The sequence below is a fragment of the Mauremys mutica genome, chromosome 11, assembly GCF_020497125.1.
Source record: "Mauremys mutica isolate MM-2020 ecotype Southern chromosome 11, ASM2049712v1, whole genome shotgun sequence".
In the NCBI taxonomy this organism is placed as follows: Eukaryota; Metazoa; Chordata; order Testudines; family Geoemydidae; genus Mauremys; species Mauremys mutica.
Genome location: NC_059082.1, coordinates 83,488,729 through 83,515,067, shown reverse-complemented (window position 1 = coordinate 83,515,067; position 26,339 = coordinate 83,488,729). Strand labels below are relative to the sequence as shown.

At 45.5% G+C, this 26,339-nt stretch overlaps 1 protein-coding gene across 9 annotated transcripts in view; it reads right to left on the bottom strand.

Annotated features, from left to right (window-relative positions):
* Positions 1-26,339, bottom strand: part of LOC123344610 (Grid2 interacting protein) — a 102,484-nt gene that overhangs the window by 26,112 nt on the left and 50,033 nt on the right. For all 9 annotated transcript variants that reach the window (XM_044981014.1, XM_044981006.1, XM_044981008.1 and 6 more), the window contains 6 exons: positions 13,452-13,706; positions 9,272-9,357; positions 8,877-8,946; positions 6,390-6,484; positions 3,420-3,603; positions 449-603 (listed from right to left, as the gene is read on the bottom strand). In XM_044981014.1, coding sequence (XP_044836949.1) covers positions 449-603; positions 3,420-3,603; positions 6,390-6,484; positions 8,877-8,946; positions 9,272-9,357; positions 13,452-13,706 — 845 coding nt within the window. The remainder of the gene's footprint in view (positions 1-448; positions 604-3,419; positions 3,604-6,389; positions 6,485-8,876; positions 8,947-9,271; positions 9,358-13,451; positions 13,707-26,339) is intronic.

Below are 26,339 nucleotides of genomic sequence, written 5' to 3'. Positions count from 1 at the left end.
AGAGCAGCCTTCAGTCCTGGACCAATCCCAGGTTTAAAGATCAATATCTCATGAATGATCAGGGCTAGAAACAGAGGGTCCTGATTCTGCACTGTCCTATACCCTGGATAGTCATTTACACCTGTGCAAAGTGGATGTACAACACTGCCATTCTGATCAGGTAGAATTTTACACCCAGTCTTCACAGGTGTGAGTGACTATACAAGGTGCAAGGCAGGGAGAATCAGACCCCGGAGCTCTGTCCCATTCAAGAAAGGCTGGCAAGCCACCCTTTCCAATGAGAATTCACCACTTTTTTCAAGCCCTAGCACAAAACAAGATATTCGACCTAACCTCCACTAATCTTAGGCAGCTCTTGACAATGTGATAACATGCAACAAGACCCAATCCCCAGGGAAGTCATGAGACACACCGTGCACATGTCAGAGTACAGGAGCTTTCCTCTCACCTGCCACTGACTTGTAACCAAGGAACCTGGCAATCTTTTGCTGGCAGTGCTCCTGCTCTTCGTATGTCAATAGCTGGTAGATAAACTGCCAAATGACCTGCTTGACTGGTGTGTCCAGCACAGGGTACACATCCACTATGAGAGTATCGATGTTCCTGCACAGTTGAAAAGAGAAGGCAAGACAATGATCACCTACTTTTGCTGCAGTATTCCTTCCCATGAAAATTCCCTTTTTGTTTCATCCCTTTCTGTCCAATATCTAACTTAGATTTTAACTCCTGTAGGCAGGGGCTTGTCTCTTATTTGTCTGTGTAACTGTACTGGGCCCTTTATAAGCAGGCACTGCCAGCCCATTTGGCACGGATACTTGACTCTTTAAAGCAAAAGAATTCTGGGAAATGTAGTTCTGCAGCAGTCCCAGAGCAGGACTCAAGGCCATGTGATGGCCAGGCGATAAAAAGTACTGCTCTTGGGTCAGTGTGAGGATGAGATAAGACCTAAGGCTGAGCCCCCTCGGAGCTAGGGAAGCAGGCTTGGAGAGACTACAGGAAAGGGCCTGGGAGGAGGCCTAGAGACAGGTGGAAGAAGGAGAACCCCCAGGGAGAGGTAAGATTTGGTCAAGCAGTAAGTAGGAAGTGGCCCAGAGCAAAGTGAAGCCAGGGCTTCTGAGTGGAGAAGACAGCCACTGCATAGTTAAGACCCTTAAGCTGCAGCCTGCAGCGAAGGCTGGACTGGGTCTCCCCAATGGTGCCATGTAAAGATGGTGTAGAGATTTCATGGTGCCATGTAAAGATGGTATAGAGTGGAAAAGGATTATTAAGCCTCAGAGAGGACTGATAAAGGGATTGACTGTTTAGCCTGAAAAGGGCAACCTTGCATCAATGGAAGAGAACTCTCTATGTAAGGCCAGATTCTGCTCTCTGTGATGCTGATTTAAATCAAGAGTAACATTACTGATTTCTTAAGAGCCAAGACTGTATTTTGCATATGATAGCAAAGAATTCCAGGTTAAAAGGATTAAGATACTAGTCCATCCCAGTGCAGTGGTCACCTGAGAAATGGAAGCTGTTTATATTAGTGGGAAATCACAAAGATGAGGAAGCAGCAAAAAGTTACCCAAACTCTTTTGAACCTCACAGAAGCTTGAAGGTTCATTTCCAGCTTTGAGCAAAGGCCAAGATTGCTCATTATTCTGGCTACCTACAACTCTGGCACAGCACCTGAGACAATCACACTTTGTCTATCTTAAGCACATGTTCCATTCAAGGATCTTCAGGGGGTTTATCAGCATTAATTAATGAGCCCACCCTATTCCTCTGTGAGGTAGATACTACCCCTATTTTACTAATGGGCTGGCCAGTCTTGGAGGTGAAGTGATTTGTCCAGAATCATTCAGCGAATCGGTGACAGCGTTGAAAACAAAACTTGGGAGTCTTGGCTACCAGTCATTTGCACTTGCCTCCACAGTAACTAAGATCCAGTAGAAGGGATAGGAGAGCCAGGCTGCTTTTCCCAAGGAATGCCAGGGCTCTAAGAAAGATGGTCCTGAGCAGCCCATCTGGGGACATTATCACTCCTAATATTCAAATGTCAGGCCTGATGATGGCTTTATCAGCATTGTATGAAAAAGGTTAAGGGTCAAGGGTGGAAAACAAGTGCATTATTGACACTCTCAACACCTCCATAAGATCAGTTTCAAGGCCTGCAGCAAGGCAAAGAGGATGTGTTCAATTACAGGAAGAAAAGTTTGCCAGCGGGAGGCATTCTTGTGCTAAGGCCAAGGGAACACATTAGCCAAAATGCTGAAAGGAGAATAAGAGAGGCATAAAACGCAATGAAAATTAATCAAAAGGGGCTGACTGTAAGAACAGGACATGCTGTTGGCTCAGGGTCTGTCCAGGCAGCCTAGGGGTCTGTACTGCATGAAAAGAACAAGGTAATTTTTATGTTGGATTAAGGGGCAATTATGGGTGACTCTCAAAAGGTAATAGGTTTGGATGATTCCCTGACCCCTCAGTGGGCTGGGCATCTGACCAGATGGGGCTTTCCACCCTGTTATCTTAATGGCTTCTCTGATGGATATGTACAGGGTAGGTATGCAATACAGATCAGTACCCCACTGGGTGCTCATCACTTGTGGGAGAAGGGAAACTGCGGCTCATGTTGCCTTCCAGCCCTTTTCTAGCGGCTGCTTAAACAGCAGCCCTGAGTATCCCAGTCGGGGAGCAATGGCCACATCTCCTCATCCAGGGCGACACTCCCTGGGATACAGGGCCCTGTGGATAGTTGGGGAACATAGCCAAAAAGGTAAGGAAATGTCAGTTGAATCCTTTACAATGTTCTGGGAAGGTCCCTTCCAGGCCTTATAACAACTCAAAGAATCCATCCCAGGTTTACTCTGGGACCAGGCATAATGGGAAAGAACAAAGAGTTTCGGGCTGCAAGGTGCTGAGTGACTTCAACTCTAATTGAAGTCAGTGGGCATTGAGGGTGCTCAACATCTTATAGGATCAAGTCTTTACGCACCATAATCAGTACAGTGCAGGTATCTAGGCAATGCTGATATGGTCAATAAAGCTGATGTCTGTTCCAATCATCGAATCATAGAATCTCAGGGTTGGAAGAGAACTCAGGAGATTATCTAGTCCAACCCCCTGCTCAAAGCAGGACCAAACCCAACTAAATCATCCCAGCCAGGGCTTTGTCAAGCAGGGCCTTAAAAACATCTGAGGAAGGAGATTCCACCACCTCCCTAGGGAACCCATTCCAGTGCCTCACCACCCTCCTAGTGAAATAGTGTTTCCTAATATCCAACCTAGACCTCCTACACTGCAACTTGAGACCATTGCTCTTTGTTCTGTCATCTGCCATCAATACCGAGACTCAGTGCTTTGATTCAAGAAGCAGATTGTAATCAGGGACACCACCACCACCACAACCAACTAAAGGAATACAGCATTTAATAAGTTACCGATGCTGGAAGAAGCCTTCTAGTGATTTGCAGATGATGTAGCGCTCGGGTGGTGTCAACAGACGTTCCAGCTGCTGATTGAAGGTCCTTCCTTGCATCTTGATGCTAGAGGGAAGTATCTCTGCCACCCACTGCAGGGAAGTGAGGGCTGAGGAGGGGTTCAGGGAGTCAGCAGACTCAGAATCTGCAGCACATGGACACAAAGGAAAGAGATTATTAAATGGATAAAGAACAGGAGGCAACAATGAATCTTAGCATCAGGTTTAGGCATCAGAATCCAGTTTCAGCCCTGGTACCTCTGGGGGAATCTGCACTCCAGCATGAAGAGGGGAAGTGATTTAAAGAGCTGGGAATGATTGCAGCCAAGTCTGTTGTGAAAAGACAAGAAGGACTCGAGTCCACCAACACCTATCCCTGTAACTACAAGGAATTTCTTCCCTTGGAGAAGAAAAACTATCAAGGCCAAAGGGTCTCTAGCCTTTAAAACAAACCTATGGGGAAAAAAACTAATGTGCATGGCTTTAAAGCTGTATCTGACAATCCTCAAAACCCTCTGTCCTCATTTAATTAACTATTCCACTTTTACATATACTCAGACAAAACTCCCATTAGCTTCAATGGGAGCCTTGCGTGAACAGACTTTCAAGAACTGGTTCAATCTTTGTGTCTCTGATCCCTGTATACCTGCAGCCTCGATTTCCCAGGCATTCTGGACTCTGTGTTTTTATCAGTAGGAAGGACTCTGATAAGGCCAGATCAGCGAGGTAATGCAGAGTGTGTAAATTATGAGCAGAAACCCACCAAGGCCAATATTAAAAGGAATGTGTAAGGGAGTATATGTGCATCTTTGTCTCAAAATAAACAGACGTAACAGACTAATTTACAAAAACACTTCAGCCATTGAAAAGCAATGTGGTGAACAGGGTACTTTAGCTCTCAGAAGAAGATACTCTGGCTGAATCACAGCTTATCATTAACCTTGCCATTCTCAAATGTGCTGAACCAATATAAACAGAATAAACTATCATGGAGCTTCTATTGTTTCAATAGGCCTGACATTTAATCAGTACAAAAAGAGACTTTTAGACCTTTCTCTGCTCTTTTGGACATGGTTTATGTCTCCTCATGAGTCATATTTTGTAAAGTGAAGGATTCTTTTTAAGAATAGCAAATATACACAAAATCATATACTTTCTTTTTCTATAGAACCTTCTGCTGAGAATCTCAAAGCACTTTACAGATCTTAATGTACTTAGCCCTTGCAACATCCTCTTTGAGTGCAGTACTTCAAATGTTATACTTGGGTACACTGAGGCACAAAGAGGTCAAATTACTTTGCCACAATCACGCTGTACTAGTTGTACCACTGAAGTACAGACACCTCTGGAGTGGGACACAGCAGCTGTTTAACAGTGCACAGCACTACTACACAACCGTTTGAGACAGGAAATAAAGAAAACTGTATCAAACAGAACCTAGAGAGGGAATTTACAGCTGCAAACTGTAATTACCCAAGTAGGCATTTGGCAAGGCACCAGAACTAAAAACCAGACACCTTTTTTTTAAGAGGAAGGATGGTCCAGTGGTTAGTGCACAAGCCTAGGCATTCCAGGTTCAATTCCCTGCTCTGCCACAAACTTTGTGTGACCTTGGACAAGTCACTTAGCCTCTTTGTGCCTCAGTTCCCCATCTGTGATAATAGCACTGCCCTCCCTCACTGGGGTGCTGGGAGAATAAATCCAGTAAAGACTGTGAAGTGCACTGGGATCTACTGATGCAAAGTGCTATGTAAGAAATAGGTATTATTTATTATTATTATTCATTATTATGTAGCCAGGATTCCAGTTTTCCTTCTCATCCAAAAGACAGCACCTTCAGAGCACCGAGCCCCTAACACTCGGCTCTAGAATGGATTCAGCAGTGAGGGAAAGGGAACAGTGCCATTCATGGAATCCCAATAGTATTTCCTGGGGCTAGGAGTTCCTTGGCAGCATTCCAACAAAATACTAACCGAGCCTGCCCTTACTTGGCTTAGGAAATGACTTAGGGCTTGTCTACCCTGCGCCAAAGTACAGATGATGGGCGTGTGAACTGCAGAACACACCACAGTGCTGTGCTCTAACTGACCCAAGTGCATCCTGCTGGCATGAACTAAAACGTATCTAGTTCAAGTTACTGTACTCCTGTTTGAAAGAGGACTACGTTAATGTACCTTTTAGTTTACGCCAGCAGCAGCCACTCAGGGCAGTTAGAGCGTAGAACTTGGAAGCACTCTGTAATTACACACCCTTCCCCCACCCCACTCCCCATAGTCCACATTGCAGTGCAGTGTAGACATAGCTCTCCTCTCCGCTGCGCTGAAGTCAATGGAATTGCTCTGGTGAAACACTAGAATTTGCCCCATATGTTCCGATGACTCTGACATTCTCACCAACAAGTACACAAGTTACACAGGATACATTATTCATGAACACAGCAGAATTACATTACAAAATTACAAAATTACATATTCAACAACATATGCACGGGTGTGTTCATTTAGTCATATATACAGCACAGGCATTGAACGCAGGTCATTCTAAAGGGCCAGCCCAGAAAACTAATAGCAGTACGGTGATCCCCTGGATAGCTGTGTGGGGCTGAGACCAGGCTTGCTTCCTCAAGACTGGCAGCAGCAAATCTGACCCCAGAGGAAGAATGCTCAACCGTTGGGGGAGGAACTACCTTTCCTCGTTGTCCAGTGACTCTCCGGCTAATGCAGGAGCAGTGTCAGGCTCAAGCCAACATGCAAAATTTGCTGGGGAGCATAAGAGAAACCCGGCAGATTCCTCCACCAGGTTCAGTGGTTTGAAGGATAGTTATCTCCATCCCACCGCCAGCCCCACCATGCACTGACATGGCAAATTCAAGAGTAAACTCCAGGTTTTCCGTTCTGTCTACCTGTTGTGCATTTCTCTTTAGCAATCTTACCAACTGGAAAATGGACCATCCCTTCTTCCACAACCAGGGTAGGCATTGCCCCACTGCCCTGCAGCATGGACACCACCTTATCATGGGAGCAATTCCTGCAGAGCCAGACAAAGAGAACCCACATAAATAACACTTTCAGAGTCTACACTGCACCCACCATTTGTGACATGGACATCTCTGAAGTCTCCTAAGGATGAAAAGGATTGACAAGAAAAGTAGGATTCATCTAACAGGAACATAACCAGTCTGGGAGGGACACCCAAACAAAGGCACAATGGCAGGAGTTTGGCAGCTGCACCCCTTGGTATAAAATGGAGAAGATCACAGCTGCCTTCATCTTTTTGACTGGGACTATAAGTTCAGCATGCTGCTCAGACCGAGGTAGAGTATGGTACTCTAGCTGTAGTCTCTCTGGGCTGCAGCTCTGCATTAGAGATGTAGGAGCAAATTCTGCTTCTGGTGATCTATCCCATGCAGAACAGAATCTAGCTGCGGGCAGCAGTGGATCTCATTGTAGAACATTTGTGGGATGTTCTCGGCCATGCCTGCAGCATGGAATAACTACAGAGCACGTATATGGAGGGAGTCAAGGAGTCTGTTGTGGCTAATGATGCAGGCACTTCTGCAGCTCATGCTGACAGACTCCTTAGCTGATCTTTCCATCTAACGTGATACACTTTCACAGAGCCTTGTCTCCCTCTTGTCTTTCTACTTAAAGAGAAGATCCAAAGTGAGGGCGAAACACATTTTTCCTGCTGATGGTACAGCCATTTTGGATAAAGTACAAGCAGACCCGAGACACTGTTTGCCAAAATGCAGGATCAGAGGGTAATCTACAAATAGTCTCATCCGTTTTCTGGGGATGCTGCTTCAGCCAAAAGTTTGCTGGATCAGCTGAAAATCGAGAGCTCAGGAACCAGCCAAAGCAGCATTAGATGTTTAACCTTTAAATATGAATCACTCTTTTACCATGCAGACTGTTCTAGCACTTCACTTCTGCTTATTGTACAATAAGATTTAGCCCTAGAATAAATGCTACTGTCATTGTGTAATGGGACACAGAGCGAGCCAAGGTTTGGTGGGGTTGGCCTGTTTTGGTTTTTTTAATCCTTGTTTGTGCAAATAGTAGGTGGAGAAAAGTAGTTCTGGATGGAAATACTATGGTCTGTGTAGTTTCATGCTCAGGAACCTGATCTGGGGTGATTCATGGATTGGTTTGTACTTGCCCCTTCCACACTACATAACACACAGAACTGAATTGACATTGATTCGAGTTAGAGATTCCAGGATTGTTATATTTAAGAGCTGTATTGTTTATATTATTTCATGTATTATGCATGGCTATTGGCAGAATGATCTGTAAATAAATGAAGGGAATGGAAGACAAAAGTCTGGAATACCAATCTTACAGAAATGATAATATTAAAATAAAACATTTGCATGAGGCCAGGATCACTGCAGAGACATCTATGCCTGCTTATATATGTTATACACACACACCCCTTGCACAAAAGCACCTCACACCCTACCTAAGTAGCCACTTAGTGCACACATAGGCACTGACTCCGTGGGTGCTCTGGGGCTGGAGCACCCACAGAAAAAAATTGGTGGGTGCTCAGCACCCACCGGCAGCTCCTCATGGCCCCGCCCCACCCCACTGCTCCAGCTCACCTCCGCCTCCTTCGCGCACACGCCACTGCGTCCTGCTTCTCCCCCTTCCCTCCCTCCCAGTGCTTGCACCGTGAAACAGCTGTTTCGTGGGGCAGGGAAGGAGTGGGGAGGAGGGGGAATGCTGCGTGCTGGGGGAAGAGGCGGGGCTGGGGTGGGGATTTGGGGAAGGGATCCAATAGGGGAAGGGAGGGGGCGGAGTTAGGGTGGGGACTTTGGGGATGGGGTTGAAATGGGGGCAGGGCCGGGGCGGGGATGGGGTGGAGTCAGGGTGGAGCCAGCGGCAGGGGGGGCACAGGCACCCACCAGTGCCAGAGAAAGTTGGCGCCTATGAGTGCACATACCTACTATATCCTTCCTCACAAACTTGCACAGCTCTCATGTTCATGAACACAGTTGTGCCTGGCTATTTCACACTATCCTGGGTTCTCATAAAAATGGCCACACTGGGTCAGATCAATGGTCTATCTAGCTCAGTATCCTGTCTTCCGACAGGGTTCAGTACCAGATGCTTCAGAGGGAATGAACAGAACAGAGCACTTATTGAATGAGCCATCCCCTGCCATCTAGTCCCAGCTGTCTGGTTGCATCCATGACTATCTTGGCTAATAGTCACTGATGGACTCATCCTCTATGAACTTATCTTTTTTTAATCCAGTTATACTTTTGGCCTTCACAACATCCCCTGGCAATGAGTTCCACAAGTTGACTGTGTGTTGTGTGAAGAAGTACTTCCTTATGTTTGTTTTAAGCTTGCTGCATATTAAGTACATCATTTAAGCCATTTTGAAGAGACAGTTTTAACAGCCAGCATCTCACCTCATATCCAGCCCATTGAGAAATAAAATTCGGTCTCCAGCTTTGAGAGCAGCCTTCTCAGCTGGGCTGCCTAAATATAGGAGGAAATGAAATGTGTCATTTAGCTGTACTGGTCTTTTAGTGTGGGATGCATTAAGGGTGCTGACAAAGTAACATGCCGATTGTGGATATGGTTACAGGGGATCTCTGCTTGGAGGGAAGTTAATCTATTGAAAGAATGACTTCACTAGAAAATGCCCAATTCATAAAGATACTCTGGGGAAAATCAGCTTGACAGCGTCAAAGGGACGAGAGTTTATGCTAAAGTAATAAAAACAAATAATGTTTCTGGCAGCCATTCAGACTAGATCTTGGTGTAAAGCTCAATGTCACCTGGTAACGTCAGGTTTCCTTACCAGGCAGAATGGACTCAATCCACACGGGGGCATGTCCACGTAACGTGAAGCCAAAGCTTTTGCTGCCTTTGTAAACTCGAACAGTTCTGCAGGTGGAAAATCAAAACCCAGCAAGGAATTAAATCAAAACCCAACAAGCTTTTGGTTCCTGTTTCATATTCCCTTCCTGCATCATGGCACGTTTTGGATGATTTTTTTTAAATAAAATATTCAGATTTTTTAAAATTTAAATTAGATTTTTTAAAATTTAAATAATAGTTTTTTGTTTAAATTAAATGCAGGTTTATTTTTTAAACGTAACCCTATTTAAAATTGCCAACCAATGTTAAAGCCTAAACTTATTATAATCTATTAAAATCATTACAATGAAATACAGAACAATAATACTAAACCCTACATGTTTGCTGCCAAATTTTAAAGAAAGTTCCACTGACTCACTGACTAAGAACCTGAACTAGAGTTTGTTGAAGCGCTAAACCAGCTTGGATGGTGGCATATAAGAGAAGAATTCACATCACTCTGGGATCCCCCAGGCTTGCTAATTCCCATCATGCCCCTGGGTAACACGTTTCCTCACAATGCAAAGCACTTGAAAGAGCTGTTGGACAGATGCTCTGCATCTCTCCCCAGGCAGGGCCAATTCAAATATGTCCTGGGCCCTCTGCAGATCATCTGATTGCTCAGTCCCCATCTCCCACATAATCATTCACCTCCTTCTCCAGCTCCCCCTGCACCGGAGAAGCAAGCTGGAGAGAGAAAGGAGCTGTAGTCTGAACTGGAGGAGACGGCAGTGACTAGGGGGGAAACTTTAATTATAGGCAATTTCAGACGGAGGGCAAGCAGTGACAGCAGCTGGGAGACCCTGGCGATGGAGCAGACAATGAGTCAAGAAAGGAAGTCTGCCAGCCATACCTCAGATGTTCCCACTCCTCCATCCTCAAGTAGTCAGTGAGAGGGCCTGTGCCAGGACCCTGCGGTGTTTGGTGCTCTACAAATACCTCAGCTAATTAGCTAGCTACAGAGCATCTCCAGAAAGCTCTGGAACACAGCACTCTCAGGTGTCTGTGAACAGCACAGCTTGCCACTCACTCCTTACACAGGGGTGTCTCACCCTGGGGTCCCCTCCCACTGCAGGTTGTATAGCAGCTCAGAAACAGCACTGCCCTAGCTCTTCGAGTGCTTTTGGACTCAACTGCCTCAACTGGGACATCCAGAAATTAAGGCTCACCAAATCATTGGCCACTTGAGAAAACGTTGAGCATCATTCCCAGTCCTGCTCCCATTGAAATCAAGGGCAAGTCAGTTGCTGAAATATGGGCAGGGAATGATTTCTATCAAAGTGATTTAAATCTTTAATTTTAATCATGCTTTAAATCAGCAATCAGAAAATCTTGATTTAAATAATCAGTTTTAATGATGTTTTGCATTTGTATCTTTTAGTTATTTTCCTAAAGAAAGGTTGATTTTCATTGGTTGGTAACCATTAAAACATGTTGATTTACTACCAAATACAACCTTTACACTAAGATTGGTGCTTCTTTTCGCTAATCAGGAGGGTACACTATATATTTACACATTTAAACAATTATATAGCTTAACATACATTCAGATTAATTTTTACATTAGAAAATGGTAAATGATGCATTTCTTATTTACCAAATTATTAATTTTTTACTTGCAATTTGTGTCAAATTCTATTTGATGGAAATTCAAATGCAATTTAAAGTCATATAAACAATATTAATTTTTTTATTAAATACAACTACTTTAAATATGCTGGTCATAAAAAAATCAAAAGTTGATCAACATATGTTTTGCATGTAAAACTAACTGATTTATTATACAAAGGAAGTATTATCTGTAGTTAGTACATTAAATTGATTGTTTCTGGTCACCATGTCCTTCAACGTTTTAGAACTAGTAGATCTCACCCTCTCTCACCTAGTTTTTAGTCATAGAATGGAAGAGGAAAACAAGCTTTCCTTCTTTTTCAATACCCAGTTGGTTTAACTTTGAATGAACTAGTCCTTGAACTGAACTAGTTGAATAAACTGAAATGAAGAAAATATTCTCTCTGCAGCTGCAGAACAGGCAAGTGCTGGCCCTGGGGGACACATGATTAAGCCATCTATTCTGGAGCCATAAAAGCGGTCTTTAATACCAACTGAAACTTTCTGGAAGCTAAAGCTTACTGTGCATTAACATGAGAGCTTTTGGCACAGAGCAGATGAGCTACTGCGGAGAGAGGAAGGGATGTCAGCAGCAGCAAGAACTGCTCAGGTCTTGGAAGGAGAGTCAGAACACCCACTCCTGCTCTCCTTTGGAAATTTCCTTTCTAAGCAATTAATTAACAAATGTATAGCGGTGAAGTTTAGCAGAAATACTATATTCTTAACATGAGACACACAGACATGGTCACCTGAGGATGCAAACAAGAGGGGGGAAGAATTACTTGAGATGATACTAAGACTAATTGAGCAAGGAAAATTTGGGGTGAGCATTAAAAAAATATCTTCCCCTCAGGAGGTTTGTCAGACTGTGGAATTGTCTCAGGGACGTGATGGAAGCCCCCTCACTTGGACCACTTAAGACTAGACTGGATACAGCTCTAGAAAGCTTGTTATAAGGACTGATCCTGTGCTGGCAGGGAGATGGACTGCATGGAGTTTTGATTAGTTCCATTTCTGGCTTCTGTGCACCAAACTCCGCCCTGACTTCCATGAAGGCGTACCTGGTGTAAATCGGGGCAGAATTTAGTTTGCTAATTCTGTGAAATACAACAAGGGTGCAATAGCAAGGGATAATCTGTGTTATAACCCCCCTTGGGAGGTACCAAGACATCACCTTCATTCCACTCTGCCTGCAACATTCTCTTTGTAATTAGGCAATCCTAATCCTGTGGCTCCCACAGACAGGGGAGCATGGGGCTTTTCATGCTTTTGTGTTAAGATGAGACCGTTTTTTATTGAAAACACTGAATGGGCTGAACTGGCCCAGCACTCTGGTGTTACTATGGCACATCTAATTACAGTTAGCACAAGCCTGAGATTTGAATTCAATTCCTCGCTCTGGCCTGGCAGGAACTAGGAGTGCCATGGTGGTGACTTGCTGGGACCCAGAGACACAGTAGCTTGTGTCAATCTGTAGAAACTTCTGGACACTTCAGGCATAGCATTCGTAAGCTCTTGAGAGAGCCACATCCAGCCCTGCTCAACCCGGGGGAGGTCCAGTCACTGTGATGTAGATAAAGAGGGGAGTCAAAGTAACTCAAGAGGGGAGACTCAGGACTATGAGAGAAGTGTGGGAGGCTCCTCTACACCAGGGGAAGGAATGGCCTGGTCCCAACTCGTGGGGAATCCTGTCGGCAAAGGGATTTGTTCTGTGCTTATGCCCATCAGTAAGATGCTGGTAGGCGTGTAAGCAATTTAAGCGTCTCATGATGGCTTTATAGTCAGTCCCGTAGGAGGATTCACCAGCTGTGATGATAATGAAAAAAAGAAGCCAGCACATTCTTTTGTGAAGTATGAAATGAGATCAGAGGGGAAAGGAAGGGAACACATGTCCTACTAGTCACTGTGGAATGGCTCAAACAGGCTCCTTGAGGCCTCCAAGCATGCCGAGGTCTAGCCACATGGGGCCATGGAAATGGGTGTTTCACACCTTTCATCCCTTCCCCCAATTTCTGCTACAGCTTCTAGTGGCCTCCCACAGATGGTGCTGAGGAGTTCCCAGGATCATACAATCCAGCATATGCTCTGAGAAACTGAACACTGTGCATGCAGCCTAGACAGGGACCTGCATCGCATCAGACCTGGGCCGTGCAGGAAGGAATTCCACAACCCCTAGCAGAGCACGCCCTCTTTTCCAGAAGGAATTCATTGAAACAACTTTAGAAAACCAACTGAAATGAAAGGATCTACCAGGAAATGGTCCTGAGCTGTGACGTGGAGCCCAAACTTTCCCAGAGTTCAAAGTGGAGATGGTTGCAAAAAGGCCACAATTCAGTCTCATTTCTATACTAAATTTACTTGCTATGAGCCACCAAAGTCCTGTTTTTTCTTTCTTCCCTTTTTCCCATGTCTCTCCCCATTACAGTGCACCTGCTCCTTCACAACAACCACGCTTTGTTATACTAAAGACCAACCAGCTTTGCATTTGAAGATTAAAGGAAGTATGTTACCTGCGGGCAGCCCCTGATCCCACACTGCTGGTGACCAGAGAAGTTGTCTTCCGCAAACCCTTGCCGGCTTCCTCATGGCTCCGAGGCACTGAACTTGCCCTGGTCGACACTAGCAGACGCTCCTGGTGGTCTTCGCTGCGGCTGCGCCTCAGCCGGTTGGTGTGGTGCTCGCTCTTTGACCGGCAGAGTTTGCTGATCAGGCTCTGGGACACCACCTCATCAAAGCGCTGCCGGTGTTTCTTGGGGATGAAGATCCTGGCAAACATGATAGAGGAGGGAAATCAGAAGAGGAGCAAAGCCAGCAGAGTCCCAGTTGTGGTGGCAGGGCTCTGGGTTCAGTGGCACCTGCGGAAAAGTTCAAAGTGGCCTCCAGTAGCACTAAACCCCACTGCACCATAAATCCATCAGCTTTCCAAACAGCAACTCATGCAAGAATACAGGACCACACCCAGTGGGCACGATTATCACATCTTTGGCTAAATCACCTGCTGGATATTTTTGTAGGATTCTGTTGCAAAGTCCTCCCCACAACTCCTTACAGCGTCAGTCAATGCTGAAAAGGCTCTAATGCCTCCCTCTACAGAGCGGCTGTAATTTGGGAGCAATGGCCGTGAAAACAAGAGGGATTTCTTCTAGCAGAGATGGATTTAAACAACTCTATTACCCCCCACCATATGCCCAGTCTCTGAATCTCCTTCAGCTGCCAGTCCCTCTCTTCTGGTAATGACAAGGTTCGACTCGAATGCCAAGTTAAATGCTTGCCCCACTCCAGGTAACTTCCCAAACAGCCAGAAATGAGGGGGGAAGAGTCTTGCCCCTGCAATGTCTGTTCTGTTGCAGCCCAACAGGTTCTGTTTCTGTGGGTTCTGGTAGTTCAAAACTCCATTGATTTTTTTCCCCTTCAGTATCTGGAAACCGCTATGGTATTTGCTGTGTATATGAAGTATCGTGGCTCTACAGCATGTGTCGTAGCAAAAAAGGATTTTTAAAGTTGATCAACCAGATGATATTTCATAGGACCTACGTTCTAACAGCAAAAGCAGGATGAAATCATCTGCCTTCCTCCAGGCATTCTCCGTATTACTGATATTCAGGTGTACAAACACCCCCACACTAACGTCTATGCACATTGAGGATGCCAAGCTACCACCTCCAGACATTTACTGTTTTTTTATTGGGACAATCTGCTGCCCAGAATTTTGATATCTATCTCCCCTCACCCAACTTTCCTGCAATAGTATCTTAACACACACCAACACTCCTACTCTTCTGTATTTGAGCTTACCTCTTGGCTATGGGGGCGGAAGATATTGTCATCTTTCTTACTCTTGGGAAGATGCTCTGATATTAGGGTGATGGGTGCCAGTATAATAATAATAGATAGGAAGAAAGAGATTACCAAGAACTGAAAGGCAGAAAGGACAGACACGCTAACCAGGCAGCCTTTAAACTCATACCTTGTCTATCACATTAGCAGCAGCATTTGATATATAGAAAATGCAAAGTGATTTTCTTTAACAATTTCTCTCTCTCCAGTATACTGAATCCTAAGGGAGGACCGTGGAATCAGCGTGTATCTCTTCCTGCTTGTGCCCTTTGCCAGCACCAATCAGCTGAGCACCATGCCATCTGCTGCTCACTGCTCTGAGTAGGTGATCTGGACCTCATGGCTCCACCCTGTATCCTGACTTGAGTTTTCCCTTTCTAGTCTTCCCTTTGTCTTTCCATAAGGAACTGTGGCTTCCTAGCCAACATCAGTCATCGGCATAAACCCAGATCTAAACTCTGCTCTGACTTTCACCTTCTGCAACCTCAGCCCAGGATCTGATAAGCAGAGTGCAGCACACAGTACAGAGAGCTCTACTGTTGGGGTCATTTTGGCTAAAATCAATTTCCTCAGATAGGCTTCGGCTAAAAGATTTGTGCACAAGAGAGGCGAACCTTCTTCTCTTTGTTACATTAGGTTCAGTGCCTCGAAGAACATGTCTCGGTCTGATAAATATTATACACCTCTACCCCGATATAACGCTGTCCTCGGGAGCCAAAAAATCTTACTGAGTTATAGGTGAAACCACGTTATATTGAACTTGCTTTGATCCACCAGAGTGCGCAGTCCTGCCCCCCCGGAGCGCTGCTTTACCGCGTTATATCCGAATTCATGTTATATCAGGTCACGTTATATCAGGGTAGAGGTGTATATGCTTTCTGTCTTCATTTGTCTGGCAAGCTGAAAAATACCAGGATCTACCAGCAAACACAGAATTCTCCTTGGAAAAAACAGATTCATTCATGTTTTGAGCATATGAGAAAATGAGTTACAAAAACTCTAAAGCCTTAAGCTTTCTTCTGCCTCTGCACGTCTCTTGCGTTGTCCCTTCTCTCGCAGTTTATTCAAGGTGAATCAGTGACTCCCATGGAGCTGATTAGCATGTTCCCACTAGGAGATCAGTAAACACTCCGAAGGGTACAAGGAGGAGGAGCAGGCTCCCACCATTAACAATGACTGCCTGGCTGACTCCCTCGGAGCCTTAACTTTCCAGTATAGACCAGTTCACATAGAAGACTGGTCTCCATTCAGTTTCAGAGCTTTTTTTTTTTTGCCAATAATTGGCTCTTTATTATTCATTTTGGGCCAAGTTCTTACTTCAGTTACATGCAGGCAGCCCCACTGGGCTTGCCCATTTATACTGCGTTGTGCGGTGCCGGAGCCCATGGGGTTGTAACATCAAAGGCATGCACATCAGATAGCCAGAGGCCTCACTTTCCTGGATAAAGCTTCAGGCTTCGGCTCCTGGGACTCAGGGAAATGTCACTGCTTTGTTTCAGTACGTGGAACAAAGTTTCATTTCCACTTACTGACTGGAATAGTGACTTAATGATATCTTAGTTCACCCCACCCCCACCCATTTGGTTTGCACTGGTTACGGGCTTCTTGGGAAACTGGAATCCTTCAGTGTTTCTATAGTAACCATCCTTATAACTCAATATACCTCCATAGGGTGTCTTATTGTCAGTCTATTCTTCCACAATTGTAGTTGTTCACTACCCAATACATTCTGGCTAGGGTCAATAGTTCATTATTACTTTGCAGCCTTGTTGTCTTCTGGTAATCAAAATGAACTCAGTGCATAAAAAAATGTCTAATATCTACGGCGAACTAGGGACCCAGGGTTTACAGCTTCCAAATAATCTAGATTCAAAATCACAAACGATATACATCAAGTTTTTGCTGAATTATAAGCAGAACTATTGGGCCAAACTCAGTGTTGGTTTCTCAAGACCCAGCTCCATTACTTCAGTGGAGTTGTGGCCTCTTACCCAGGCGCTGAATCTGGCCCACTGTCTGACAGCATCTCGTAGTGAACACAAATCAAGCAGAGAAGAAGCTGATAGAATAATGACTGAACATCAAGAGAGGGACTGAATGGATAGTTCAGGGGAACTAAAGGTGGGATGTAGAATCAAGTAATCAGCCCAGGGCAGTGGTGACCAAAAGTCATTACCATCTGATTGCTGTTTGGTGCCTTCTATGAAATGAGTTTGTGGGTGTCAGGCCAGTTCTGAGGATGCAGCCATCCATTCACTTCAACTCCCATTACAAATGGCATTATTTGGTAATCTAGAGCCCTGGGACTAGGGTGATCAGACGTCCCCATTTTATCAGGACTGTCCCGATATTTACTTGTTTGTCCTGCATCCCGACCAATGTTCAGTCAGGACGCAAATTGTCCCAATATTTTGCCCTCCGGCGCAGAGGCGGAGGGGGATCGCACCCTCCCCGCCCCAACTCCACCCTGGCCCACCCTTCCCTCCCCCCCTCATTGGATCCCTCCCCAAATCCCCACCCTGGCCCCACCCCCCAGCCCCACCCCCTCACTGCCCTGTTGGATCTCTCCCCAAATCCCCACCCTGGCTCTTCCCCAAGCACGCCGCATTCCTCCTCCTCACCCCTCCCTCCCAGGTTTGTGCTAATCAGCTGTATGACGGCACAAGCGCTGGAGGGAGGGGGGAGAAGCAGGACGCAGCAGCCAGCTCAGGGGAGGTGGAGGCAGAGCGAAGGTGAGCTGGGGCGGGGGGGCGGGGCGTGGAGCTGCCAGTGGGAGCTCAGCCCCCACCAATTTTTTTTTTTTTTGCTTTTGCTTTTGTTTTTTTGTTTTGTTTTTTATTTCACGGCTCTCATCTGGTCACCCTACCTGGGACTGATTGGGCCATGAGGACTCTAATCCATTGAGTGGTTCCTCCAGGTCAAATTTAACACACATTGGTGAGGAACAGCACTCCTGTTGCCTGTGCTATGCCCGTTCTGTGGAGAAGCAGAGGAATCCCAAGCTGCAATCTGGCCCCTTCTGCCAGCATTAACATTTATTTTAAAACATTTAAAAGAAAAACGATGCCTGGTTGTGCTTAGAAAATAACGAGTGTCTCTGCTGCAGCAGGAATGTTTAGCATTTGCAGCTGCACCCATCAAAAGCATCAAGCTCCCAGGAGTGTTGTCCCCCTTTATTTAGGCAACTCATCAAAGGGGATTTTGGAAAAAATGGATGAATTCAGGCTAGTGGGAGGAAGGAGGGTTTTAAATCCCACGTCTACCAAGTACAATGACGGCTTTAACTCCCTCATAGTGAAACGCAGAACTCAAACCGAGTGCTCATATATTAATAATAAGTAGCAACAAACTGCTCACAAGCACCCCTGAGACTGAAATATGCTCATGTTAAATTTGGTGATTGTTTAAAAAAAAGAATTAACACATTCATAAAAATCACAGTGTGTTTGTGAATAAGTGGCTGTGACAAGACACAAGGACACTGCCTAGCCCCACCCTAAAGGGTTCATGCAGCAGCCTAGAGGGAGCGGGGAAGGGCTGCCTAGGAGGCTGGATAGCAGTACTGGAGCCCTGCTTACAGGTCTGCATGTGGGGAGTGGTGGTTGTAGTTGCTGTCTTTGTTTTGCTATTGCCAGTTTTGCTCTGTTTGGACTCTCTAAACTCTTATCAAAGTGGCCCTGGCAAGAAGGAACCACAACTGACTGCATGCTGCCTGACTGCTGTGTTTTGTGTGCTGGGAAATCAGCACAACCCCCCACAGTGACACAGAAGAGAGGATTACATTCCTTTTAAAAAAGGTGACAATAAATAGCTCACCTGGCACTAACAGCATCATCCCCATTTCTCAGATTAGGACGCTGAGGTGCAGACGGCAAACTGGTCTCAGAGTTAGGAACAGAACTCCCAGTCCTGTGCCCTAACCACTACATTGTGCTTTGCTTCCCCACGAGGGTAAACGCTGGATGCTCTACATGGAAAATAACCCCCCCCCCTCCTTTTTTTTTCTTTTTTTCTTTTTTTGCTGTTAAAATTTGAGGGCCAGAACCTCAACTGGTATAAACTGGCAAAGCCAGTGTGGCTATTCCAATTCACTCTTTAAATGAAAACCACAACAGAGAGAAACTACAGCTAGTATTGTAAACATGATGACAAGATACAAGTGTTGCACTATTAACTTATTCAGTGTTAAAGAATTAGGAGTTGTTAGCAAGAATGAGGGTAAAAGACTGGTATAATAATCTCACTAAAACCATATGAAGTGCTTTTCATCTTCAGAGCACTTTACAAACCATTAAATTATAATTACTCACATGGTGCCTTTCATTCATAACTATACAGTCTACACAAGAACCATATCACTCACCACTAGAATGCATCTAGGGGGATGTAACTGTTTAGCAATGATTGGTAACACTACACGATGGTGCAGGACACAAAGTGAATATTGGATCCAAATGCAAAAGGAGTTCCTAAGCCTACTGAATGTAATTAACTGAGGTGGGATTACTTGGCCATGGGGCTGACTGCGCCCCAGCTACACCAAAATCCATGGTGTGCGCAAAATGTGCAAGGACTCCCTTTAGCTCCTACTATTCAGTGGCGTTGAAGACACTGTTTTCTGCACACCTGATATTTAGGAAAATGCAATGGTGTTTCTGAAAGTGATGTGATCTGAACCCTTAGTAATTCTCAAAAGGGAGCAGATCAGATACCAGCTGATTAATGTCTAAATAAGAGCCTTTTCAATATTTTGGATCGAAGCCCAAGCCCAGCGTTGCTCCCCTGATTCTTTGCTCTGGGAACACCCCCAATGGGGAGCGATGGCCGTGCAGCTGGCACAGTCATAGTCACTTGTGCACCAAAAGTGCACCTGCTATAATATGTTATACCATGCAGCTCTCCTTTTTGCATCCATGTTGCTAGGCCACTGAATTAAAGAAGCATCTGAGCACTAAATCTCCTTGTTAGCAATAATGCACTAGCTTAGCAAAAAGCCAGTGACTGGATCGTAAATTACAATGAGTAACTACCTCAAGACTCACATTTGGGGTGGCTGAGTAAACACTCCATATTAGACCACAAACACCCTGCAACCTCATCAAAGCAGAATATATCCGTGAAGTTTATTGGAAAGCACAGCAAAGGGACAGTATGGTCCCAGCCCCCCACAGATCAGCTCTGGGCTTGATTCTGCCTGAGTCTCACAGAAGTTGTGCGATTCAGTGCGGAGCAGGCTTTTATGGTTGTCATTAGAGGGCATTGTAATGTCCTAGAAAAGTCACAGGTGGAGTTTTTTTGTGCCTGCTCAAAGCACTCCTTAAAACAGGTCCCTAGAATGGCTTGGTAACTCAATACACTCAAGGTCTGCATTGACTGAAAATAAAACATTCAATTCTTTACCCTCACTTCATGTCCTGAGCCTCTGGCTATACAGGGCTTTACTAAAACTGAAGCAGAGACAGTCCCCAAATAATCCATCCCATGATGCCCAGTGCATAATGGGACAGGGCACAGCAGGAGGGTTCAGTCATCTCTGTGGGGACCTCCAGCCAGTGGTGAGCTGGAGCCGGTTCCCACGGGTTTGCGGGAACCGGTTGTTAAATTTAAAAGCCCTTTTAGAACCAGTTGTCCCACAAGGGTGTTGGATAGAGGGCAGGGGAGTTGGGGGGGTGGATTAGTGTGGGGTGGTCAGAGGGCAGGGCGATTGAATGGGGGCAAGGGTCCCGGGGGGTCAGTCAGGAAGGAGCAGGGGTTGGATGGGGCAGTGGGGGGCAGTCAGGGGCAGGGACAGAGAGAAGGGGTGGTTGGATGGGGCAGGGGTCCCGGGGGGCCATCAGGAATGAGAGTAGGGGTTGGATGGGGCGGCAGGGGGCAGTCAGGGGACAGGGAAGGGTGGTGGATGGGGCAGGAGTCCCCGGGGGGTTGGGGAGGCACGACCCCCTCATGGGGTGAGGAGGAGGGAACCGGTTGTTAATATTTTGGCAGCTCATCACTGCCTCCAGCCCAGCTGAATGTGCTCTCTAAAGCTTTGTTCTTTATCTTATTACAGAGAGCAAGAGAGCATTTCCTTATATCAAAGGCTCCCAGGGACCCATGACAGGACAGCACCATAACTTGCTCTTGCACCAGATGCTGACACAGCTTCCATGGCTTTTGGGCCCTGACTCCCCCAGGGGCTTATACCTTGTGCTGCCTTTAACCCCGTGCAGTTGCTGTAAAAATGCTACCAAATGAGAATTCCCTGCTCTCTCACCACTGGATACACCCATTTTGCACAGAAGTAACTTGTGACGCAAGATGCCAGGCTGAGGAGAATCAGGCCCTATTGTAAATAAAGCCACCCCTCTGTGCTGCAGGCATAGAAATGACAACTGCAAATCTGCTTATGCAAGTGGTGGTGACACAAAGGACCTGCCTCAGGGCAGGTCTACACTAAGAGCGGGGGTCGAACTAGGGTACGCAAGTTCAGCTACGTGAATAGCGTAGCTGAATTCGAAGTACCCTAGTTCGAACTACTCACCCGTCCAGACGCCGCGGAATCGAAGTCCGCGGCTCCAAGGTCGACTCCGCCACCGCCTTTTGCAGTGGTGGAGTACCGAAGTCGACCCCGGCGCTTCCGGAGTTCGAACTATCGCGTCCAGATTAGACGCGATAGTTCGAATTCCGAGAAGTCGAACTCACCGCGTCGACCCGGCTGGTAAGTGTAGACTAGCCCTCAGAGACTGCATTGTATTAGAGACTTTGCATTCTATTGGGAATGAGGAGCCCAGGGTGCACAGCACAAAAGTCCCAAGGTACTAAACTGACATCTGCCCCACCACACTAAGAGCCACAGGCCTTTCACCATTGTTAATTGGTGTGATTCTATGGGAGTGGAGAGGATGGTACCTTGGAAGGCCCCTGCCAACACCTGGGAGCGCTGAAAACACATTCAGAACACACAGCATATCTGTGCAATGTTTCTGTCTCTGCCAACTCTCAGATCAGGACCAAGGCAAATTAAAGCAACAATGAAAACTGAGTTAAGTCCTGGTTTCTATGCTGAATGATTCCACTAGCCAGGCATCAGAGCACTCAACACAACTCCATCCCCTTTAACCAAATCTAAGGTTACATTCAACGACCTCTCCTCCATCTAACCCAATCTTGGGGAGGCATGCAGTTCCCCTTTTCCCTGTCCATCGAACCTTGATGTTGGCATTCAGCACATAAACATGTTTGTTTAAATCTTTTTGCCCTCTGTAAAATCCTCAGGGTGCTTCCTGCTTCACTAAAGTTCTCCAAAAAAGCAACGTCACAGATGCCAGTGGTCTCTTTGTAGCCCAGAGTATTTTCACTGTTGCAGAATGATGCACTTCTGGGATGCCTCTGGTGAACCAGGAGGTATCAAGAGTATTTTGTGGAGGAAGAACATATTTTATAACAGATTAATTATAAAGTATTTCCACGCTCAGTATCCCTGCAGCCTAGCTAAAGGAACATTCTTCACAGAAATCACTGTTTAACTCATTCTGTGCATTTCACCTTCAGCAGGCATAAATCTGAAGGGACAGCGCAACAATTTAGCCTTCATCTGCACTGAATCATCACTCCAAACTTCCACAACTAGTCATCATGCTCGTTAGTTATAGCATCTTTCTTGGACAGTCTCTTGTTGGCTGTGCATTGTGTGCTGCAGAATGCAGTCATTCCGGTAGCAAAATAAATTGATCTGACAGCTTATGTCTCCCGTTAAGGTTCTGCTCTGAGGTCTGAAATGGGATGGTGGAACGAGGTCAGTGAAGACTAGCAAATGGTTTCACTGAAGATATGTCCCCAGGTTGCATCAACTCACTGCAGTACTTTGGTGCTACAGAAACATTGCTCCAAGCCCTGCATTGCATTATCTTTATATGACATAAAATACTCCTCCATGCTGCTCGTGGGGATCTCACGCCCTGGTGCTGGTATCATCCCCACACAGTTCCTGAGTAACTCTTCACATTCACTGCCAAGCTGAAAACCCTCACCCTGGTTCTGGTTTCATTGACAAAAAAAGTAATTCCAAAATGACACTCCCTGACCCCACATTGGCAGCCTTTCCTCAGGCCTGGCAGCTATTACACTTCCTTCTACTCTGATGGGAACCAGAGCCTAACCCCCTCTTCCAGAGGGCTACCACCATCTCCCATACATTCCGGGTGAAGTCTAAAGAGCTACACCTGACCCCATGTGTCAGCAGTATTTAGCCTGCAGCTTTAGCCAAGGCTCCAGGGCTGCTAACAGGGTGGCCCACTGCTACAGGCTCTCTGAATGTTCTGCATTTTCATAACACAAACCGGCCAGATGACCTAGTGATAGGGGAGCCCAGGGTTCAGGCCCCAAGCTCTCAGCTGACTGTATACTCTGCACTGGAAAGTGCTGACTGATTATACAAAGAGAAAGGTAATAGCTTCCATGTTTGTATTTAGAGTCCAAAATATACAGGGGCTTGAAACTAACTCTCCCTTCACTCACGCACACATACCCAAAGCTGGAGTACAGCTGTGTACATCTAGCATGAAAGGCCAATCTGATGATGTGCAGCTGCTCTGTGGCATCCACCACAATATGTGCATGTCAATGGGATGAAAAAAAAGAGTCAGCATGGGGTATCCATGCCCCTGAGTTTGCTCACTCTTCAATCTACCCTGGGTTTTTCCAAGGTGCCCATCACCGTGGTAACTATGCTGTGTACCACAATTAAGCACAGCACTGAGCATGCCCTAAGTGGCAATATTCTCACAGCTCCCTTTGTTCCCTGTGTGCACATGCCTGGGAGTAGTTTTGGTTTTTCGCTTTCCTTCTTGCTTTCTGCATCCTCCTCGGCTATCTCCCTGATTGTTGGCTGGGCCAGGGAAGCTGCTGTTACTGGAAGAAGGCTTGATATTGCACCTAGATATCAACATGGTCAGGGTAAGACGCAACTCATCATCTTCGGTAAGGTATCCCCCACAGCTGGGGTCCTGCCTCTGTGCCCGAGTGTACAGCACAGCTCTTTGGCCTTGTCTATTATGGGAAAATACATTGTCAGAACACGTGTTAATTAACACATTTTAACAAGACTGACATTAAATGAGTTTGCCCTTGGTGTGAACAAGGACTGTCAGGTTTAAAACCTGTTAGGTAAGCGTGTGATACACACTTTTAAACATGACCATCCCGGTCCATACAAAGGATAAAATTGCGTTTCATGTTGTGTTATTTAAAAAATGTTAGTTAACATGTTCTAACTCAGTTAATTTATCAGGATAGACAAGGCTTTAGAGGGTTGTGTCCACCCAGACTCCTCTTACAAAGCTCACTCTGTATATATGTGTACTGTGTACCTGTGGGATGCATGTTTCCAGCTTCAGGGCCAAATGCACATATAACAAGGTGGTGTTATTTTAAAAGTAATCATCATTTTTATCTAACCTGGATCTTTATAAGACCCCCATCACCATAGTATCGAAGGACCACTTGTTTCTCCTTGTTTAATTAATACGAGCAAAGGATTTGCAGTATAGCTATTATGATCATGCTTTTACAAACTCACAAAACAGGCTGTAGTGATTTGTCTGTCTTAATATAGGAAAATCCCATTGTTCCAACTTATATTTCAGGGACAAGATATTTTCTTCCTTCCCACTATTTCCTATACCCAGTGCAGCACCTTGCAAAAGATACTTTTTTTTTTTTTAAGTGGAGGTTTCCAGAAACAGGTGTGCCCTAATGATGTGTTAACCAGAACCAGTCTGCTGTGATTTCTGTGGCAGATATGGTTTCTGAACTGCAGACTTTCAGTGCAGTTTAGATCCACAGTCCTGACCTCCAATAAGGTTCAGATAGAAGATTGGGAATAAGTTCTGACCACAGTTAGCAAACAGAGAAGCCTGAAGCTTGTTCAGAGCTCCAAGTCAATTAGGGCTGACTCTACAGCTAAGAATGGCACCTCCACTGGAGATATAGGATTCAATCACAGAAGTTAGGGATGGAAAAAAAACTATGAGATTATCCAGTCCAGCTTCCTAACAGTGCAGGATTGTTCTCGTCAGTATTTTCATTCCTAGAGTTCTGACCAGTCTAGTTCTAAGAATCCGAAACAATGGAGCTTCCATCCCTTCCCTTGGGTAGACTGTTCCACAGCCTGATACATCTCACTGTCGGGATGTTTTCCCCCTGATATTCAGCTTAATTTTTCCCTTTCCTAGTTTCATCCCATTACGCCTATATTATATATCATTCTACATAATTCCTCCTCATCTTCAGCAATTACACCCCTCAGACTTTTGTTGTGTACTTGGCTTAACAAAACCAGACGCATTCAGCTCTTTGAATCTTTCCCCCATCCCTCCAGCCCCCTGAATTTTTTATTATTGTTTTTTCTTTTAACTCCCTCCAATTTCTCAGTATCTTTCTGGTAATGTACAACAATATTCCCAGTGCAGTCAGCCCAGAGCCATATCAAGAGGGACTCTCACCTCCCTGCTTCACAACATGATACACAAGAGAATATGTTTAAAGAATATAGTTTAATAAAACGGCAACAACAGAAGTCACTAGTAAAATCAGCCTCACGCTGTTTGTGGGGGTGGGACCCATTAGTCTGCTCTGCCAAAGATTATGAGACATCCTCATTAAATCTAACATCATGCATTATAAATGGAGAAAGAGAGAGATCTGTAAGACATACCGAAAATGTCGAGAGAAATTCCGGTCCTTTCCCATTGGTAAGCGTGTGATAGGAACAAAAGGAAGATTCTTCAGATCCTCAGGCAGATGACAGTCAGCCTAGGATCACACCCAGGACATGGTCAGATCCAAACTAATGCAAACCACACTCCAGCCGGTGCACCTGCTGTCACTTTACACCTCCCTCAGTGCTGAGGGATATGTATCCAGATGGACCATTTGCCCATGAACTGTACCTGGGATAAGCCTCTCCTGTCTCCCCTTTCACGCTTTCCTCTTGCCTAGCTTCTTGCACTCTCTGTCCCAGAGTTCAGGGTTTACCACATAATAAAGTCTTCCTTGTTCATCAATTCTGCTTTTAAGGTCTGCTTTGCTTTTTATTTTGCCCAGTGGCTCGAGAGATGTTTTTGACCATTCCCTGCCTCCCCATACCCCAGCAAGCAAGCCTCCTGCCTTCTCTAAAACTGCAGACACAGTCTCTGTAGTTCCAGCTGGAAACTATCTTGTAGCATTACTGCAAAGAAAGGAGGACACCAATCTTTCCTGAACTCCAGAGGGATGCCTCTGATAGTGCTAATTAGTTGACTTCTAAAGTGCTTCTGTTTAAATTACATGCCATTATAATGGGTGAAAAGCCTTAAAGGAAAAAAGCAACCAGTGACTCTGGATTGCTTAGCTGTTTTCAGACTTATCCTTCGGTGAGCTTTTACTCCTGTGGCTCAGTTCAGAGCCTCTTGCCTGGAAGGCTAGGGGTTCAAATCTGTTCCAGCAGATGGCTTTATTCCCAACCCTGATTCTTCAGGAGCTGGTGCTGCATTGATATAGGTTTTATCACCAATTTATACCCCTTCCAGCTTATACTCTTCTCT